This window comes from Mobula birostris, chromosome 7, assembly GCF_030028105.1.
Source record: "Mobula birostris isolate sMobBir1 chromosome 7, sMobBir1.hap1, whole genome shotgun sequence".
Taxonomy (NCBI): Eukaryota; Metazoa; Chordata; class Chondrichthyes; order Myliobatiformes; family Myliobatidae; genus Mobula; species Mobula birostris.
This window is the reverse complement of record NC_092376.1, coordinates 1,763,574-1,779,430: the sequence shown is the minus strand read 5'-3', so window position 1 is coordinate 1,779,430 and position 15,857 is coordinate 1,763,574. Positions and strand designations below refer to the sequence as shown.

The window sequence follows — 15,857 nt, the reverse complement described above, 5'->3', positions numbered from 1 at the left end:
AAATTAAGTCAAAGTCAGCATGGTTTCTTCAAGGAGAAATCTTGCCTGACAAATCTGTTACGAGTTTTTTGAGGAAGTAACAAACAGGGTGGACAAGGAAAGGCAATGGATGTCATTTACTTGGATTTTCAGAAGGCATTTGGTAAGGTGCCACATGAGGCTGCTTAAGAAGAGAAAATCCTGTGGTGTTACAGGAAAGATACAGGATTGGATAGCGAAATGGCTGACAGACATGAGGCAGTGACTGGGAATAAAAGGGGCCTTTTTTGTTTGGCTGCCAGTGACTAGTGGTGCTCCTCAGGGGTCAGTATTGGGACCGCTACTTTTCACATTGTTAGTCAATGATTTAGATAATGGAATTGGTGGTTTTGTGGCAAAGTTTGCAGATGATACAAAGAGAGGTGGAGGGGTAGGTAGTGCTGAGGAAGCAATGCAATTGCAGTAAGACTTAGACAGATTGGAAAAATGGGCAAAAATGTGGCAGATGGAATACAGTGTTGGAAAATGTATGATAATGCATTTGGTAAAAGGAACAATAGTGCAGACTATTATCTAAATGGGGAAAAGATTCAAACATCAGAGATGCAGAGGGACTTAAAGAGTCCTTGTGTAAGACCCCCAGTAGGTTAATTTACACGCTGTGACTGTGGTAAAGAAGGCAAATACAATGTTAGCATTTATTTCAAGGGGAATAGAATATCAAAGCGAGGAGATAATGCTGAGCCTTTATAAGACACTAGACAGGCCACATAGAGTATTGTCAACAGTTTTGAACCCCATATCTCAAAAAGGATGTGTTGTCATTGGAGGGAGTCCAGAGGAGGTTCACGAGGATGATTCTGGAATTAAAGAGGCTTACATATGAGGAGAACTTGGCAGCTTTTGGCCTGTACTCTCTGGAATTTAGAAGAATGCTAAAGGATCTCAATTATATCTACCAAATGTTGAAAGGACTAAGTAAGATGGATGTGGAGAGGATGTTTCTTGTGGTGGGGGTATCCAGAACTAGAGGGCACAGCCTCGAAATTGAGGAGCAACCCTTTAGAACAGAGGTAAGGAGGAATTTTTTTAGGCAGAGAGTAGTAAGTCTGTGGAATGCTCTGCCACAGACAGCAGTGGAGGCCAAGACTATGGGTATACTTAAAGTGAAAATTAAGTTTTCTGATTGGTCAGGGCATCAAAGGTTATGGCAAGAAGGCAGGTGTATAGGGTTGAGTGGGGTCCAGGATCAGCCACAATGGAATGGCAGAGCAGACTAAATGGGCCCAATTGCCTAATTTTGCTCATATCTCTTATAGACAAGAATATAAAAGCACGAATGTAATGTTGGGACTTCATAAAGCACTGATGAGGCCTCACTTAAGAGCGCTGTGAGCAGCTTTGGGCCCCTTATCTTAGAAACTGGAGAGGGGTCAAAGGAGGCTAATGAAAATGCAGGATTGAATGACTTGTCATATGAGAAGCGTTTCACGGCTCTGGGCCTGTATTTGCTGGAATTCCGATGAATGAGGGGTGAACTCACTGAAACCTATCAAGTGGTGAAAGGCCTTGATGGAGGAGATGTTGCTAATGGCGGGAGAGTCTAAGTTGGAAGACATAGCGTCAGAATAGACGGGTGTTCTTTTAGAACAGAGAAGAGGAGGAATTTCTTTAGCCAGAGAGTGGTGAGTCTGTGGAATTCTTTGTTACAGGCAGCTGTGGAGGCGATGCAAAGGCGTGCACGCTGAGAGATACAGGTGTCCAGAATATGTACATGAGAGAAAACGGGTGTTATAGGAGACACACAGGCCATGAGTTGTCGCGACCAGCACACACGTACCCTTCAGCAGCTCACGCAGATGTGCCTTCCCCTTGTCCAGGGGGGACTCTCCATACTTACTGCAGATGCTGACGAGAGCTCCATTGCTCACCAGGTCCTGACAAAGAGAACATTCACAGTGAGTGGGGCAATGGTCACACAGCGTCACTGGCTCACACATCAGGTCGGGCTTCTTATCCCAGTCAAAACTCATTCTCCAGGGATTTTAGTTCTCGGCAAAGGTTGAAAATGTTAGGACCTTATTCCCTGGACTGTAGGAGAATGGGGTATACAGAGTGTCTTGATAGAGTTACTGTGGATTACAGTTAATTGGAACAGATGGGATCAGTACATTTGGCCTAAATAAGCAGCTACCCCAATCAGCAGAAGCTGCATGGAAATAGTTAAACATGTCTAACGAAGACTAACTGCCATTTAACCAAGTAAAAAATTATATATTTAAATTAAATTCACCAGAGGGAGGTGAGGGACAGGCAAGGAGATAAGGTGAGAGAGGGAAAAGGGGATGGGGAATGGTGAAGGACATGAGGGAGGCATTATCTGTCAGTTCCTGGCGAAACAGTCTCCCGATCTACATCAGGTGTCACCGATACACAGGAGGCCATCCCAGCAGCACCAGAATGCTACACCTTCTCCCTCACTACCATTCAGGGCCCTAAACAGCACTTCCAGGTGAGGTGACACTTCACCTGTGAGTCTGTTGGGGTCATACATTGTGTTCGGTGCTTCCAGTGTGGCCTCTTATTTGATGTAGGCTGGGAGACCGCTTCACCGAGCACCTACACTCCCTCCGCCAGAAGAAGCCGGATCTCCCAGTGGCCACTCATTTTAATTCCAATTCCACTTCCCATTCCCATATGTCAATCCAGGCCTCCTCTACAGTCGCGATGAGGCCACACTAAGGTTGGAGGAACAACAACTTATATTCTGTCTGGGTAGCCTCCAACCTGATGGCATGAATATCATAGAAAGACAGAAAACCTATAGCACTACACAGGCTCTTCAGCCCACAATGCTGTGCCGAACATGTACCTTCATTAGAAATTACCTAGGGTTACCCAATATTGATTTCTCAAACTCCTGGTAATGCCTCCCCCTTCTCCTTCACAATTACCCATTCCCTCTCTCACCTTATCTCCTTGTCCGCCCATCGTTCCCTCTGGTGCTCCTCCCCCCTTTTCTTTCTTCCATGGCCTTCTGTCTTCTTCAGATGTTTCAGAAAGGACAGGGAGGGAAGTAAAAGGGGGGGGGGGTACCACTGTTGATCAGAGAGAGTGTCACAGCTACAGAAAAGGAGGAAGTCATGGAGGGGTTGTCTGAGTCTCTGTGGGTGGAAGTTAGGAACAGAAAGGGGTCAATAACGCCACTGTTTTTTTTAATACACTACCCAACAGTAACAGGGACATCAAGGAGCAGATAGGGAAACAGATTCTGGAAAGACGCAATAATAACAGGGTTGTCGTGGTGGGAGATTTTAATTTCCCCAGTATTGACTGGCATCTCCCTGGAGTAAGGGGTTTAGATGGGGTAGAGTTTGTTAGGTGTGTTCAAGAAGGTTTCCTGACACAATATGTAGATAAGCCTATAAGAGGAGAGGCTGTACTTGATCTGGTATTGGGAAATGAACCTGGTCAGGTGTCAGATCTCTCAGTGGCAGAGCATTTTGGAGATAGTGATCACAACTCTATCTCCTTTATCATAGTACTGGAGAGGGATAGGAACAGCCAAGTAAGGAAAGCATTTAATTGGAGTAAGGGGAAATATGAGGCTATCAGGCAGGAACTTGGAAGCATAAATTGGGAACAGATGTTCTCAGGGAAACGTACAGCAGAAATGTGGCAAATGTTCAGGGGATATTTGCGTGGCTTTCTGCAGAGGTACATTCCAATGAGACAGGGAAGTTATGGTAGGGTACGGGAACTGTGGTGTACAAAGGTGTTGAAAATCCAGTCAAGAAAAAAAGAAAAGCTTATGAAAGGTTCAAAAAAATAGGTAATGATAGAGACCTAGAAAATTATAAGGCTAGCAGGAAGGAGCTTAAGAATGAAATTAGGAGAGCCAGAAGGGGCCATGAGAAGGCCTTGCGAGCAGGGTTTAAGAAGACCGCAAGGCATTCTAAAAACATATGAAGAGCAAGAGGATAAGACGTGAGAGAATGGGACCAATCAAGTATGACAGTGGAAATGTGTGTATGGAACTGGAGGAGCTAACAGAGATACTTACTCAATACTTTGCTTCAGTATTCACTACGGAAAAGGATCTTGGCAATTGTAGGGATGACTTGCAGTGGACTGAAAAGCTTGAGCATGTAGACATTAAGAAAGAGTATGTGCTGGAGCTTCTGGAAAGCATCAAGTTGGATAAATCACCAGAACAGGACAAGATATACCCCAGGCTACTGTAGGAGGCGAGGGAGGAGATCGCAGAGCCTCTAGCAATGATCTTTGCATCATCAATGGGGACGGGAGAGGTTCCGGAGGATTGGAAGGTTGAAGATGTTGTTCCCTTGTTCAAGGAAGAGAATAGAGATAGCCCAGGAAATTATAGACCTGTGAGTCTTACTGCAGTGGTTGGTAACTTGATGGGAAAGATCCTGAGAGGCAGGATTTATGAACATTTGGAGAGGTATAATATGATTAGGAATAGTCAGCATGGCTTTGTCAAAGGCAGGTCGTGTCTTACGAGCCTGACTGAATTTTTTGAGGATGTGACTAAACACATTGATGAATGTAGAGCAGTAGATGTCAGTCATGGCTTGGCTTCGTGAATGAAGATTTAGGAAGCGGGCTGCCCGCGTCTGCTGCAGGCTCACTGGTGGCTGATGAGGCCAATACGGGACAGGCAGGCCTGGCCACAGCGGCTGCAAGGGAATTTCTGTTCTGGGTTTGGTGCAGCTGTGTCACGGTTCTTCCTCCTTCTCCTTTTGTCCTCAATGCCAGCCCTGCGTGCGTCCTCGAAGGAGGAGACAGACTGGTGAATGGTGTGTCACCAGGCCTCGCGATCGGAGGCTAGATTAGACCACTGGCAATGGTCAATGTGACAGGCACCAAGGGATTTCTTCAGAGAGTCTTTGTACCTCTTCTTCGGTGCCCCTCTGTCACGGTGGCCAGTGGAGAGTTCGCCATACAGCACAATCTTGGGCAGGCGATGATCCCCCATCCTGGAGACGTGCCCTGCTCAGCGCAGCTGCGTCTTCAACAGCATGGCCCCAATGCTGGTGGCCTCCGCCTGTTCGAGGACTTCGATGTTGGTGACGAGGTCACTCCAGTGGATGTTGAGGATGGTGTGGAGGCAGCGCTGGTGGAAATGCTCAAGGAGTCGTAGGTGGTGACGGTAGGTGACCCGCGACTCGGAGCTGTACAGGAGGATGGTCAGTACAATGGCTCTGTACACGCTGATCTTTGTGCCTTTCTTCAAATGCTTGTTGTTCCAGACTCTTTTGTACAGCCTGCCGAATGCGCTGTTTGCCTTTGCCAGTCTGTTGTCAATCTCTGTCAATCTTGGCATCTAACAAGTTGGTGCACCCCAGGTAGCTGAGTGGACTGTCTTCAGCTCTACCTCACCAATGGTGATGCGGGGAGGGTAGTAATCTTCCTGAGGTGCAGACTGATAGAGAACTTCTGTCTTCTTCAAGCTGACTTCCAGTCCAAAGAGCTCGGCAGCCTCTGCGAAGCAGGATGTTATACACTGCAGGGTTGTCTCTGTGTGGGCAACAAGGGCATCATCATCTGCAAAGAGTAGCTCTCGGATGAGTTGCTCCAATGTCTTGGTGTGGGACTGTAATCGCCTCAGGTTGAACAGGCTGCCATCGGTGCGGTATCGGATTTAGACACCGTCCCCGTCATCAAAGTCTTCTGTGGCCCTTTCGAGTATCATGCTGAAGAAGATGGTGAAGAGAGTCAGCGTGAGGACGTAGCCTTGCTTTACTCCGTTGCCTATTGGGAAGAGTTCTGAGAGGTCGTTGTTGTGTCTGACTTGGCCACACTGATCTTCGTGTAGCTGGATGACCGTGCTGAGGAACTTCGGGGGGCATCCCAGTCGTTCCGTGATTTGCCACAGACCTTCCCTGCTCACGGTGTCGAACGCTTTGGTAAGGTCGACAAACGTCACGTACAATCCCTTGTTCTGTTCCCTACATTTCTCTTGGAGCTGCCTGAGAACAAATACCATGTCGGTGGTGCTCCTGTTGGCTCTGAGGCCACACTGGCTCTCTGGGAGGTGTTCTTCTGCAATGATGGGCACCAATCTGTTCAGGAGCACTCTTGCCAGGATTTTTCCTGCAACAGAGAGAAGAGTTATCCCCCCGTAGTTGGAGCAGTCCGACTTTTCCCCCTTGTTCTTATACAGGGCGATGATGACTGCATCACGGAGGCCTGTGGTAGTTTACCTTGTTCCCAGCAGCAGACAAGGAACTCATGGAGTTTGGTGTGTAATGCTGGGCCCCCATGCTTCCAAATCTCAGGTGGGATTCCATCAACTCTCGCTGCCTTGCCACTTTTTAGTTGCTCTATGGCCTTGACTGTCTCTTCTAGGGTTGGAATCTTGTCCAGTTCTGTTTTCTCTGACTGTTGTGGGATGCGATGAATTGCTGAGTCTTGGACCATGCGGTTGGCACTGAAGAGAGTCTGGAAACGTTCCGACCACTGGTTCAGGATGGACGCCTTGTCTGTGAAGAGCGTTTGGCTGACTGCACTGCGCAAGGGACTCTGGACCTGGTGCAAAGGGCCGTACACCGCTCTCAGGGCTTCATAAAACCCCCTGTAGTCACCAGTGTCTGCGCAAAGCCGAGTTCTCTTTGCGAGGTTGGTCCACCACACGTTCTGAATCTCTCGAAACTTGCGCTGGAGGTTGCTGCATACAAGGCGAAAGGCTGCTTTCTTATCAGGACAAGACAGCTGAGCAAGGTGCGCCTGGCGGGCAGATCTCTTCTTCAACAGCAATTCTTGGATCTCCTGGTTGTTTTCACCGAACCAGTCCTTGTTCTTCTTTGTGGAAAACCCCAGCACTTCTTCAGAGGTTTGCAGGATGGTGGTTTTTAGGTGTTCCCAAAGCACTCCTGGAGAGGAGTCTGTGGGGAAACCGGGATCCTGAAGCCTCGACTGAAGATTCATCTGAAAGTCAGCTTTCACTTCAGCTGACTGGAGGTTGCCACCCTGAAACTTCTTCCTTGGAGCACCTCCTCTCTTCGGCTTGAGTTTGAAATGGAGACTGAGTTTGCAGCGAACAAGACGATGGTCCGTATGACACTCTGCGCTGGACATCACTCGGGTGAGTAAGACATCCCGGAGGTCTCTCTGGCACACCAAGACTCAGTCTATGAGGTGCCAATGCTTGGACCGAGGATGCATCCAGGTTGTCTTCAGACTGTCTTTCTGCTGGAAAATGGTGTTAGTGATGGTGAGTTGCTGCTCTGTGCAAAACTCTAACAGAATGTGCCTGTTGTCATTGCAGTTTCCAACACCATGTTTGCCAAGTACTCCTTTCCAGTCGCCAAGGATGAAGACATTGTCGTCTGCAGGGGCGTTCCATACGAGTTTGCGCAGATCAGTGTAAAACTTGTCCTTTTCTGCAGGATCTGCTTGAAGAGTGGGGGCGTACACGCTGAAGAGTGTGGCATGCTGCTTGGTTCGAAGTGGGAGGCGCATGGAGATGATGCGGTCGGAGTGACCTGTTGGCAATTTTTCAAGTTTGGAAGCAATGAAGTTCCTGACCATAAACCCAACGCCAGAAAGGCGTCTCTCAGTCTCTGCCTTGCCTGACCAGCAGAGGGTGTAGCCGGCGTCATGTTCTTGAAGGTTGCCTTCCTCTGGGAAGTGGACTTCACTGAGAGCAGCGATGTCAACAATCAGTCTTGAAAGTTCATGTGCAACTACAGCGGATCGTCGTCCTGGGCGACCACTGTCTGCTGTATCGAGCATGGTTCTGATGTTCCAGCATGCGAGCTTTAGTCCTTGCACTTTTTGTGAGGCAGGTGTGTATCTTTTCTTTTTTGTTGTTGTTCGACTGCCTTTGAGGATGCCTGTTGACCGTGGCTAGCCAAATGGGGGAAATGGAAACGAGCTTTGGTTAGGCCACCTTTTCTAGGCCCTTCTCCGTGTGGAGCAAGCAGTGCTGTCCTTAGAGAAGGCTGATTGGTCGTTCAGGGTGCTGCTGAATGATATCGTCGTCTCCGGGGTCAACATCAGACGACCCATACCCCTGAACCGCCTGCATGCAGGATCGGAATTGCGGCTTCCAGTGTCATCTTCCTCCTGCCGTTTTCGCCCCTTTCCCATCACTGCAGGGCTTGATGAATGGTCGAGGAGGATGGTCGTAGACATGGGTGTGTCCTTCGGCCTGCGCAATGGTATTTTGGGTGGAGTGCAGTGTGCACGGTACTGGCCCCACACTTTACACCCAGGGTTCATCTGCCATAGCCTAGCAAGCTGGGACGGTGACAGTGAGGTCCTTGGGTCGTAGCAGTTACGTCAGAGTGTTCTTCTCCAAGGTGGATGACCTGACAAGGGCAACGAGCCCCACCTGCCCGGGTTTGGAGGGCGGGTGAGGTCTGGGCCTGACATCCCGCTCACCCAGGGAAGTGTACGCGCAATACATCGCCTCTCCTTTCCCGGTGTAGCAATCGCCGCGTGGTCACTGTCTGGCCTGCTAGGCAGGAGGCCACTGCAAAGTGTGAGGTGGTTCATTTTGGTAGGTCAAATATGATGGCAGAATATAGTGTCAATGGTAACTCTTGGCAGTGTGGAAAATCAGAGGGATCTTGGGGTCCAAGTCCATAGGACGCTCAAAGCTGCTGCGCAGGTTGACTCTGTGGTTGAGAAGGCATATGGTGCATTGGCCTTCATCAACTGTGGGATTGAGTTCAACAGCGAAGAGGTAATGTTACAGCTATACAGGACCCTGGTCAGACCCCACTTGCAGTACAGTGCTCAGTTCTGGTCACCTCACTGCAGGAAGGATGTGGAAACTACAGAAAGAGCGCAGAGGAGATTTACAAGTATGTTGCCTGGATTGGGGAGCATGCCCTATGAGAATAGGTTGAGTGAACTTGGCCTTTTCTCCTTGGAGTGACGGAGGATGAGAGGTGACCTGATAGAGGTGTATAAGATGATGAGAGGCATTGTTTGTGTGGATAGTCAGAGGCTTTTTCCCAGGGCTGAAATGGTTGCCACAAGAGGACACAGGTTTAAAATGCTTAGGTGTAGGTACAGAGGAGATATCAGGGGTAAGTTTTTTACTCAGAGAGTGGTGAGTGTGTGGAATGGGCTGCCGGCGACTGTGGTGGAGGTGGATACAATAGGGTCTTTTAAGAGACTCCTGGATAGGTACATGGAGCTTAGAAAAATAGAGGGCTATGGGTAACCCTCGGTAATTTCTAAAGCAAGTACATGTCCGGCACAGCATTGTGGGCCGAAGGGCCTGTATTGTGCTGTAGGTTTTCTGTGTTTCTCTAATCAGACTCTCCTTTCTCCAGCTTAGTATCTCTTTCACTAATCAGCTTCTGAGCTCTTTACTTCATCCCTCCCCCTTCAGGTTTCACCCACCACCTTGTGTTTCTCTCCCTTCCTCCCACCTTTTAAATCTACTCCTCAGATTTTTTTCTCCAGTCCTGCTGAAGGGTCTCGGCCTGAAATATCAAATGTCCTCTTTCCCATAGATGCTGCCTGGCCTGCTTCGTTCCTCGGCATTTTGTGTGTTTTGCTTGGATTTCCAGCATCTGCAAATTTCCCCTTGTTTGTGTTTGAATTGTCTTACTGCTTTTCTCTTGCTGAATATCAGTGACAAAAATCACTGATTTTAGACCACAAATACACGAAACCAACACTACTTAAAAACCGTTCGACTCCAAGCAAACTGTAGTAACTAATGGCCACACAAGCGCAGGTGAATGATGCAAGTTAGAAACTGTTCGGTAACAGACTCCTGCCCCAGTCAAGTGGCACTGTGTCCCAAATAAGCAGAGGGAATCCTGGCTACTTTTTCAATTAGTTTTTATTCCTTAAGAGTTGTCGCAAATTAACCAAAATCCACTGTAAACAAAATTATGAGGGGTATCAAACAGTAAATTAAACTAGGGTTTTTCCACTGAGGTTGGGTGAGACTAGAACTAGAGGTCAAGGGTGAAAGGTGAAATGTGAAATGATTAAGGGGAACATGAAGGAGAACTTCTTTACTCAGAGGGTGGTGAGATTGTGGTACGAGCTGCCAGCACAAGTGGTGGATGGAGGCTCAATTTCAGCATTCAAGAGAAGTTTGGATAAGTACAAGGATAGGAAGGGTAGGGAGGGCTACGGTCTGGGTGCAGGTTGATAGGACAAGGCAGAATAATATTTCGGACCAGACGAGATGTGCTGCAGGGCCTGTTTCCCTGCTGTAGTGGTCTCTGACTGCATTACTGTGCTGGCAGATCTGAGATGTCTCCACTCAGAGGACAGCCTGCAGCGGGGAGGGAGGGGGATGGGGCAGAGAGTGGTGGTAAGGTATGGGGTGGGGAACATGCCGAACGGCCACGTCACAATGAATGCACCGTCTCTCACCTCCGCCACTTCGTCATGGCCCCAGAAGCAGGCATAGTGCAATGGTGTGTTCCCATGTTCGTTCACGGCGCACACGTCTGCCTTACACTGGATCAGCTGTGAACACAAAGACAAACGGTGAGAAACACAACAGGTTCATGCTAAGCTCTCGACACTCTGTTCCAGGAGAGGGAAGACAGTGAGAACCATGTGGTCTGTCCCCAGCAATGCCACCCACTCATCATCAGCCACACATTCAACACAAGTCTGCGGCATGTTAAACGTCAGACACACTCTCAATATCTGCAACACATCCAATGTCAGTCGCACGCTCGAAGTCTGCGACACGTCCGTCAGTCGCACCCTCACCATCTGCGGCACATCCAACGTCAGTCACACACTTGACGTCTGCGACACGTCCAACGTCAGTCGCACGCCCAACGTGTGTGACACGTCCAACCTCAGTCACACGCTCAACGTCTGCGGCATGTCCAACGTCAGTCACACGTTCGAAGTCTGCGGCAAGTCCAACGTCAGTCACACGCTCGACACCAGCGGCATGTTCATCGTCAGCCTGCCCCCACCACACACACACAGCTTCTGTCCAACATTCCTGCAGCCTGGAGCTTACAGAGGAATACTGTGAACAGGGAACGGAAGTAATCTGTGTGGATCTGTGCCTTTCTTTTAAAAAAACTACAATTTATTCACACAAAAACAAAATCAGGGATTTATAAGAGTGTGAACACTTTCAAATTAAAATATGATTACTGCTCTTGAAAAAACAATGAACTCCCTGAGGACCCACAATTCCTGGAAATGCCCCACTATACCCACAGAGAACATGTTCGCACTCCAAGGACATCCAAGTACGAATGTAACCCTGCAAGCGAGGCAGTCGGCTCAGGCAGAACTTGCTTCAGGCTGACCTTGCTGCATGACATGCACACCCCTCCACCTTCAGTATCCACAAATCCATTCACCTTGGTCGGAATAAACTCAAAGCCTGAACCTCTACGTTATCCATGGTGGAGAATCCCAGAGGTTCACCCCACCCCTGCCAGGTTTTCATTTTATTTTAATTATATTTTATTTGTTTAGAGATATAGTGTCGAACATGCCCTGCTGGTCCAACGAGCTACACTGCCCAGGTGCCCACCGATTTAACCCCGGCTTAATCGTAAGACAACTTACAATAATCATTAAGCTCCTAACCAATCTGTCTTTGGAGTGTGGGAAGAAACTGGAATATCCACAGGAGGTATAGACTCCTTTCCGATGATGAATTCTGAACTAGACAGAACACACTCTCAGACTGCTCATGCTCTCCTGTTTTAAGCCCACTACCTTGGTAACTGTCTGCCCTCTCCCTTCTCAGGCAGGGGGACCAGTCTGTGCACACACTCCTGGTGCGTCCTCATCAAGACCAGAAGACAATATGGACAGAGGAGCACAATTAGGCCATTCAGCCCATTGTGTCTGCTCCACCATTCTATCACAGTTGACTTATTATCACTCTCAACCCCATTCTCCTGCCTTCTCCCTGTAACCTTTTGACAGCTTGACTAATCAAGAACTTATCATCCTCCACTTTAAATATATCCAACTACTTGACCTCCATAGCCATCTGTGGCAATGAATTTCAGATTCACCACCCTCTAGCTAAAGAAATTCCTCCTCATCTCTGTTCTAAATGGATGTCCCTCTAATCTGGTCCTAGATTCCACCACTACAGAAACATGCTCAACACATCCACTCTATCTAAGCCTTTCAATATTTGACAGATTTCAATGAGATTCCCCCCTTATTCTACTAAACTCCTGACAGTACAGCCCAGAGCACCAGACAAGTCAATACACCACACTACTGCAAACCACTTAGAAACATAGAAAATCTACAGCACAATACAGGTCCTTTGGCACACAATGCTGTGCCAAACATGTACTTACTTTAGAAATTACCCTGGGTTACCTATAGCCCTCTATTTTTCTAAGCTCCATGTACCTATCCAGGAGCCTCTTAAAAGACTCTATCATATCCACCTCCACACAGTCGCCAGCAGCCCATTCCACACACTCACCTCTGCGTAAAAACCTTATACCTGACATCTCCTCTGTACCTACTTCCAAGCACCTTAAAACAGAGGGTCATGGTGGAGGGAGTACATTCAGATTGGAGGGTTGTGACTAGTGGTGTCCCACAAGGATCGGTTCTGGGACTCTGCCTTTAGTGATTTTTATTAACGACCTGGATGTGAGGGTAGAAGGGTGGGTTGTCAAGTTTGCAGATGACACAAAGGTTGGTGGTGTTGTAGATAGTGTAGAGGATTGTCAAAGATTGCAGAGAGACATTGATAGGATGCAGAAGTGGGCTGAGAAGTGGCAGATGGAGTTCAACCCGGAGAAGTGTGAGGTGGTACACTTTGGAAGGACAAACTCCAAGGCAGAGTACAAAGTAAATGTCAGGATACTTGGTAGCGTGGAGGAGCAGAGGGATCTGGGGGTACATGTCCGCAGAACCCTGAAAGTTGCCTCACAGGTGAATAGGGTAGTTAAGAAAGCTTATGGGCTTTCATAAGTCGAGGGATAGAGTTTAAGAGTCGCGATGTAATGATGCAACTCTATAAAACTCTGGTTAGGCCACAACTGGAGTACTGTGTCCAGTTCTGGTCACCTCACTATAGGAAGGATGTGGAAGCATTGGAAAGGGTACAGAGGAGATTTACCAGGATGCTGTCTGGTTTAGAGAGTATGCCTTATCATCAGAGATTAAGGGAGCTAGGGCTTTACTCTTTGGAGAGGAGGAGGATGAGAGGAGACATGATAGAGGTATACAAGATAATAAGTGGATAGCCAGCGCCTCTTCCCCAGGGCACCACTGCTCAATACAAGAAGACATGGCTTTAAGGTAGGGGGTGGGCAGTTCAAGGGGGATGTTAGAGAAAGATTTTTTATTCAGAGAGTGGTTGGTGCGTGGAATGCACTGCCTGAGTCAGTGGTGGAGGCAGATACACTAGTGAAATTTAAGAGACTACTAGACAGGTATATGGGGAAATTTAAGGTGGGGGTTATATGGGAGGCAGGATTTAAGGGTTGGCACAACATTGTGGGCCGAAGGGCCTGTACTGTGCTGTACTATTCTATGTTCTATGTAAGACTATACTCTGCCATCATATTTGACCTACCAAAGTGAATCAGCTCACACTTACCTGTGTTGAACTCCAACTGCCACTTCTCAGCCCAGTTTTGCATCCTATTGATGTCGTGCTGTAACCTCTGACAACCCTCCAGACTATCCACAACACTCCCAACTTTTGTGTCATCAGCAAATTTACTAACCCAGCCTTCCACCTCCTCCTCCAGGTCATTTATAAAAATCATGAAGAGAAGACACCCCAGAACAGATCCCTGAGGCACACCACTGGTCACCGACCTCCATGCAGAACATGATCTGTCTACAACCCACACTTTGCTTTCTGTGGGCAAGTCAATTCTGGATCCACAAAGAAAGGTCCCCTTGGATCCCATGCCTCTTTACTTTCTCAATAAGTCTCACATGGGGTACCTTATCAAATGCCTTGCTGAAATCCATATACACTACATCTACTGCTCTACCTTCATCACAGCCTCAAAAAATTCAATCAGGCTAGTAAGGTACGACTTGACTTTGACAAAGCCATGCTGACTACTCCTAATCATATTAATCCTCTCCAAATGTTCATAAATCCTGCCTCTCAAGATCTTCTCCATCAGCTTACCGACCACTGAAGTAATACTCACTGGTCTATAATTTCCTGGGGTATCTCTAGAGCCTTTCTTGAATAATGGAACAACTTCTACAATCCCCCAATCCTCCAGAACCTCTCCCATCCCCATTGAGACGTTCATTGCCAGAGGCTCAGCAATCTCCTCCCTCCCCTCCCACAGTAGCCTGGAGTATATCTCGTACAGACCCAGTGAGTTATCCAACTTGACGTTTTCCAAAATCTCCAGCACTTCCTCTTTCTTAATGTCTATATGCTCAAGCTTTTCAGTCCGCTGTAGTCATCCCTACAATCGCCAAGGTTCTTTTCCGTAGTGAATTTTGAAGCAAAGCATTCATTAAGTACCTCCGCTATCTCCTCAGGTTCCATACACACTTTTCCACTGTCACACTTGATTGGTCCTATTCTCACTTGGCCCAACACCCAAAGCCCTGGCTCACATCTTCTCTTTGAGACCCTGACTCATACCAGCTCTCTGAGACCTAGCGTCTGACCCTTACCTTCTGAACGATATCACGGTGTCCGTGACTGGCAGCTAGGTGCAAGGGGGTGTCATCGCCCCTGTTCATCACATTGATACGAGCTCCTCGCATGATCAACATGTCAACGACGTTGGACCGGCCTTCACGACACGCCCAGTGTAGGGGACTGAATCCATGGTCATCCCTGCCGAATCACAAGGCTTTACTTATTACTTATTCAGAGATAGAGCACAGTAACAGGCCTTTTCAGCCCAACGAGCCAATGCCACCCCACTACACGGACGTGACCTCTCACCCATCATCTCTGGAATGTGGGAACAAACCAGAGCACCTGGAGGAAACCCATGCATTTCACAGGGGGAGCTTACAATTTCCTTACAGACACTGATCCAGGGTCACTTGCACTGTAATAGTTTTATACTACCAAGTCACCTCAAGGGTCCCAGCGAGACTGATCCACCAGGAAGAAACATCACACACACACAAATGCACTCATACACACACATACACACACGAATGCACGCATGCACGCACACACGCAGGCCCTCAGACGCCAGGCATATTTATGATGAGCCTAGGTGGATCAGAGAGATGTGTTTGAAGTGCACAGTGCTACAGAACTCTCTGGTGGAACAGCATACACCGGGCAGGGTGTTTAACATTCACCCAGCAAGAGTGTCTGTAAGACATAGGAGCAGAATTAGGCCATTCAGCCCATCAAGTGTGCTCTGCTATCATGGCTGATTTACTATTCCTCTCAACCCCATTCTTTCTGCTTTCTCCTCATAACCTTTGACTAGTCAAGAACCTATCAACCTCCACTTTAAATATACCCAATGATTTGACCTCCACCGCCATCTGCTGCAATGAATTCCACAAATTCATCACCTTCTGCCTGAAGCAGGGGGTCCTAACCTGGGGTCCATGAACCACTTGGTTAATGGTAGGGGTCCATGGCATAAAAAATGTTGGGAACCATTGGGCTAAAGAAATTCCTCCTCACCTCTGTTCTAAATGGACATCCTCTCTGCTGAGGCCGTGCCCTCTAGTCCCAGATTCACCTACTATTATCCCTACATTCATCCTAATTTTCAATATTTAGTAGTTTCTGTGGAACAGGGACATCAATCTCACACATAGCAACGCACAAAAATTGCTGGAGGAACTCAGCAGGCCAGGCAGCATCTATGGAAAACACAGAGCATATCGTATCTCAACTTTGCCCGCCTCCAAAAGGAGGAGGGGTGGGCATAGGGCTAGTAACCCCATCCCATGCTCAG

At 48.0% G+C, this 15,857-nt stretch overlaps 1 protein-coding gene across 2 annotated transcripts in view; it reads right to left on the bottom strand.

The window, feature by feature from the left end:
• ilk (integrin-linked kinase) overlaps window positions 1-15,857 on the bottom strand; it is a 122,486-nt gene that overhangs the window by 67,253 nt on the left and 39,376 nt on the right. For both annotated transcript variants that reach the window (XM_072262426.1, XM_072262428.1), the window contains exons 3-5: window positions 14,596-14,761; window positions 10,354-10,449; window positions 1,820-1,916 (exon numbers count right to left, since the gene is read on the bottom strand). In XM_072262426.1, the coding sequence (XP_072118527.1) occupies window positions 1,820-1,916; window positions 10,354-10,449; window positions 14,596-14,761 (359 nt within the window). The remainder of the gene's footprint in view (window positions 1-1,819; window positions 1,917-10,353; window positions 10,450-14,595; window positions 14,762-15,857) is intronic.